Source organism: Myotis davidii, unplaced genomic scaffold (genome assembly GCF_000327345.1).
Source record: "Myotis davidii unplaced genomic scaffold, ASM32734v1 scaffold609, whole genome shotgun sequence".
NCBI classification, from domain to species: Eukaryota; Metazoa; Chordata; class Mammalia; order Chiroptera; family Vespertilionidae; genus Myotis; species Myotis davidii.
The window spans coordinates 1,507,917-1,512,811 of NW_006300164.1; the positions used below are offsets into that span (position 1 = coordinate 1,507,917).

A 4,895-nucleotide genomic window follows, 5' to 3' on the forward strand; every position below is an offset into this window, starting at 1 on the left:
CTCTGCAGGCCGCCGGTCAGCAGGGTCAGCCCGGGCAGGGCGGGATGGCCCCGCAGGTCAGAGGGGATCAGCCTGGGCAGGGCAGGGCGGTGTGGGCGGACGAGTCATTCCTCGTAACACGGACCAGACCGCTCCGCTCCACCAATTGGCGCGGTCTCCTTGGCAGAGGCCATGCTAATCTCTGTATCGTCCAATGTAGTGTCTGTGCTGGGGCAGCTAACGCTGGGGTCTTGGGAGATGACTGGGCCCCCTTCCCCCAGAGGAGCGGGTCTCCCCGTGGGGCAGCGGATCGGTCTGCACTGAAGGTGAGCCCTGGAAGGGCAGGGCAGGGCGGCTCCTCCCTCCCGGCCGCTGAGGTCCAGGTGACTGTGTGTTCAAGCTTCTCCTGGGGGACACTCCCCACTATGGAGGGGATCGGTAGCAAAGCCTGTCCGCCGGCCCCCCGCCCTGCAGCACGTGGAGGGGCTGAAGGGCGGGTGCTCTGGGTGCTGCCCAGTTTCAGGCCCAGCCTGGCTGTGGGCAGGGGGCACCGCTGGTGACCTGCTGTGTTTCCCCTGCCCCCATCAAGTGCTGTGCCCCTCCTGCAGGACCCCAGGAGGCAGCCCGCCCCCCGCCCCGCCTTCACAGGTCTCCCACAGCTGCTGTGTGAACACAAGAACCTCATCCTGGCACTTCCTACCACACGCATGTCTGCAGTCGGCAGAACCCACTTGCTCGCCACCACCCATAGCAGGCGAGCGGAAGGGTGGTTCACTGGGATTTCTGGAAGGCTCTTGCCTGTAGCCAAGTTCAGGTCTAGCAGTTTAATCATCTTTTGAAAATTCAACTGCACGATCTCCAAGAATGCTCTAATTCCAGAACCAATCGGTCCAGCGCCAAACCTGCAGCTGCTCTTGGTGGCAGCAGTGGTCTGAGCTCCCGGGCTGCACAGACCACCCGTAGGACAGGGACGAGATGCCTGCCCTGGGGGGAGGACAGTCACGATTCTCAAGCACAAGGAACTGGCTGAGTCAGAAAAAAAGGGCCGAAGCATGTGCATTTAGAATTTATTAAGAAAGCTGTCGATCTGAACAGGAGGGAACATTTATCTTAAAAAATAACATCTGCAGGAAAACAGCACAAGGCACTGAGCGCACGTCACGCCTCCCCGTCAGGAGGGCTGGAGCGGCAGCAGCCCTCTGCCACCGGGAGGCTCTGCACGTCCTCTGGATCCGACTTCGTTATAAAAAGGCCGCTTGGAACATGTATCAAAACCCTCCATCACTTTTCAAACCCGAGGCCCCTAAAGAGGTGCGTTCCGACGGCTTCACAGTGTACAATCTGTGCCCACCTTGGTCCCTGCAGGACAGCAGCAGCCAACCACACAGGTGCCCACACTCAGGCCGCCAGTCGCAGGCGCCCTGGGAAGGCTGCAGGGTGGGCTGAGCCAGGGGGCACTGAGCAAAGGCAACAAGGCACGCGGCCCTATCCAAGGCAGTCATTTCATTTCGGCTCATTTAGTGTTTCCTTTATGTGGGAAATCAAGGACAATCAAACGAACTTAGAATGAGCGTTCTGGAATAAGAATGGAAGACTCGTATCACAGAACTGCTGTTTCCATGTTCAGCACTTAAAACCATGGGTGGCTTTATAAACACGCCTTCCAGTGGGTCATGGTCTTAATGCAGGGGTTCGCCCAGGAGCAAGGGCTGCGTGGACAGAAACCTCGGTGACGCCAGTCCGCCGCTCCTCGCTGCGGCGAGCTAATAACACTGTTCCCAGCCGTGAATTAGCATCTCGCGATAGACAGCTTTACTGGGAGGCTGCGTATTTAAAGACACAACGGCATTTCACATCCCACGAGCGGAGACTGCAGGATGTAAACAGAGTTGCGAGCTAGAAGCTTCTCAAGACTCCTCCTCCCCGCCCTCCTTGATTTCAGAGATTCTGTCTATGGACTTAAGGATTTCAGCCACAAGGTTCAGTGTCTCGGCTCCGGAAACCAGCTGCCTACGAGGAAAACACTGGCATCACGAACTGCGACCACCCTGATCAACAGAACACGAGGGACCAGCAGACGGACCGGAGACCAGCGCGGGTCCTCCAGGCCTCGGCTCTCCCCTGAAGAGGCCTCGCCGTGAGCACCCCACCCACTAGAGCACCCCTGCTGTGCACCCCGCTGCCCGCAGCTCAGCCAGTGGGAGGAGCGTGAGGACTGTTTGTGACCCTTGCTGTCTCCCAGGAGCTCACTGAGCAATTTGTGGGGGCAGGGGGGACACGGGATGGGGCGGGATTTGCCTTAGCGCCCACTCCTCTCAAGTAGAAACAGCCATCACCACACAGAATGGTGGAGCCTGCTGGTGCGTACACCGTGACCTCAGGCCAACGGGCCCATCAAGAGCACCCCACCTGAGCCCTGAGCCCGCACTGCGCGTGCACTCACGGTCTGAAATGGCACTGAGCCTGCCGCCCGCCTCCTGCCACTCACTTGATGGAGGTGTGCGCGTTGCTCATGACCATGCGCAGGTTCTGCAGGGCCACGTCTGTGTTCTGCTTCACCATCGTCAGGCTGGCGCCCTGACCTGAGCGCAGGGCCTCATTCTCCCTCTTGAAGTTGGAGACCTGCGCCTGGGGAGTGGCCGTGAAGGGGTTTTACGGTCAACAGGGAGCAGCCACGCGCTGTCCACCTAACGCCCACAGGGCACCGTGGGAGAGGAGAGGGCCCGGTCCCACCACGGGCCCACCCTGCCGGGGCTCCCAACGGGCCCCTCTGCTCCAGTCTGTCCTGGAGTAGCCCATGGGACTGAAATTTTACAAAATTGGACGCGGCCCAGGGTGGCCACGGCCCGGGGAGCGGGCCGAGGAAGTCTGAGCCGGGGCCTTCGTCTGCACGGAGTTTGCCCCGCCCGCCCGTCGGGAGGAAGAGCCCATCAGAGGCTCTGGTGTCTTTTCTGGAGTCACTGAACCGAGAGGTGGAGCTCGGGGCCTCCGGTTACCTGGAGCAAGCTTATGTCTTGTTTCAGCTTCATGACGTGGCTTTCTGCCTTCACGGCACGTTTCTGTTACCACGGAAACAACACAAAGCATCAGCGGCAGGTGAAGGGCACACGGTGCCTCAGCCCCGCCCTGCTGGCCGCTGTGACCACGTGACATGCCCGCCGCCTCACAGCCCTGCCCACCCCACAGCCCTGCCCACCCCACAGCTCTGCCCACCCCACAGCTCTGCCCACCCGTGCGTACGGTCATCAGCTCCAGGTTCTGCTCCACCCGCTGGACCACGGATTCCAGGTCGTGGTAGTCACTCTCCTCCTTGACCATTTTTGCTTCCAACTTCCGCTCCAGCGTCCTCACCCTGCAAAGAACACCCCGCGTCACCGTGGCTCTGGGACCAATTCCGGGGCTGCTTCTAGAGGCACTTCGGCTGGGCTGGCTCGGTAACGGCCACGAGTGCCCACTGTCCGGAATGGGCCGTGTCAGTGAGGCGCAGGCGAGGCGACACCCTCAGCGGGTCTGAGTGAGCGCAGCCATGGCCCGCAGGGGTCTGCCGCTCGGTTGGGACGTTTAAAACACACGGACACAGCAGGGGCCCGACACAGAACAGAACCCAGCCCCAGCCCTTGTAACTGCTCGCGGCTCCTGTCAACCGCCCGGCGCGCCCTAACTCAAGGCTTACATCTCGGTTTGCGTCTCAGAGAAGCTCTGCACCTCCGTTAGCTTCCTCCTGAGCTTCGAGTTCTCGTCTTTCAGCTGCAGAGAGAGGAAGTCCTGGTTAGGAACTCAGCGTGTCTCCCGCAAAAGGGGTCTGTGTGCTGCGGTGTGGCCTGGAACTGCCCGGTCAGCAGAAGTGCCCTGGACTCCACCCCGGACCTTGCAGAGCACGGGTATCACGGGGGCCGGGCCAGGCTCCAGTGTGCTCATGTGACGTGTTTGCAGGCTGCTTTGTTATTTTTTTCTTTTCCCACGTAGAGGGCACACTGTCACAGGAAGGCCAGAGTGTCCTGCCACCTGTGAGGAGTAAGCCCACGTTGCTGTTGGATGTGTTAATCACAGAGGAGTCACGCTTCAGGCACTCTGCTCTCTTCACATCGGGAGCAGGCTGCTTTAGACTAAGACTTTCCTCTACTCAGGACACTGGGCAAGACGCTGAAGCCGACCCCTGTGGGCAGCCCCAAAGATCCCGACTCTGCTTGGTCCCTTCCTGCACAGCCGCACCCGACTGCCCTGCACGGCCGCTGTTCCCGTGGCACCGGCAGCCGGGAGCGCGCTCCGCGGAGACGAGGGAGCAGGCTGCTGTGCAGAGGGTCCTGTCCTGGAGCCAAACCCGGGCTCCTGAGGACGCCAGCGGCTCAGGTGTTCTCCAAGAACCCTGCTCTGACACGGCGGCTCCCCGTGCCGGCGCCGCCCCTCACTTACTGCTTCGTAGCTGATCTGCAGCGTCCGAAGGTGCCTGTCCCCCAGACACTCTCCGTGGGCGGCGAAGTCTGCACTGGGACTCGCCATGGGAGAGACTCGGGAGTCGGAGTCGCTCAGTGTCCACGGGGGCAGGGTCTCAGGCCCTGCCAGCTCCGAGGGGCTGAAGAAGGAGATGTACGTGCTGCAGGGCGACGCGCTGGCCGAGACCCTCGAGTGCGTCTGCTCCACGGCGGACGGCAAGTAGGCGCCGTTCCACCCGTCCTCATCCTCGTCCTCGTCCAGGAGGTCGCCAGCCCCCGTTGGGTCTTCGAAAAACGGCTGCTGGAAGTCCAGGCCGAAGCCCATGGGCTGGGAGGGCGGGGAGCTGCAGTCGAGGCCCAGGGAGTGCCTCGTGGCTTCCTAAGGACAGGACAGGGCGGGGCGGGGCTCAGACTCCGGACCGGCAAGGCCTCTTCCTGGCCCCAGGCAGGAGCTCAGAGGCGCCTATCTCCCACCAGGACGGC

General features: G+C 61.7%; 1 protein-coding gene across 1 annotated transcript in view; it reads right to left on the minus strand.

Moving 5' to 3' along the window:
• Nucleotides 1–1,030: 1,030 nt before the first annotated feature.
• The window catches only part of SDCCAG3 (serologically defined colon cancer antigen 3), a 4,703-nt gene continuing 838 nt past the window's right edge, over nucleotides 1,031–4,895 (minus strand). The window contains exons 3-8 of the mRNA XM_015572377.1: nucleotides 4,393–4,791; nucleotides 3,653–3,726; nucleotides 3,220–3,331; nucleotides 2,976–3,038; nucleotides 2,468–2,607; nucleotides 1,031–1,989 (exon numbers count right to left, since the gene is read on the minus strand). Coding sequence (XP_015427863.1) covers nucleotides 1,887–1,989; nucleotides 2,468–2,607; nucleotides 2,976–3,038; nucleotides 3,220–3,331; nucleotides 3,653–3,726; nucleotides 4,393–4,791 — 891 coding nt within the window. The 3' untranslated portion in view covers nucleotides 1,031–1,886. The remainder of the gene's footprint in view (nucleotides 1,990–2,467; nucleotides 2,608–2,975; nucleotides 3,039–3,219; nucleotides 3,332–3,652; nucleotides 3,727–4,392; nucleotides 4,792–4,895) is intronic.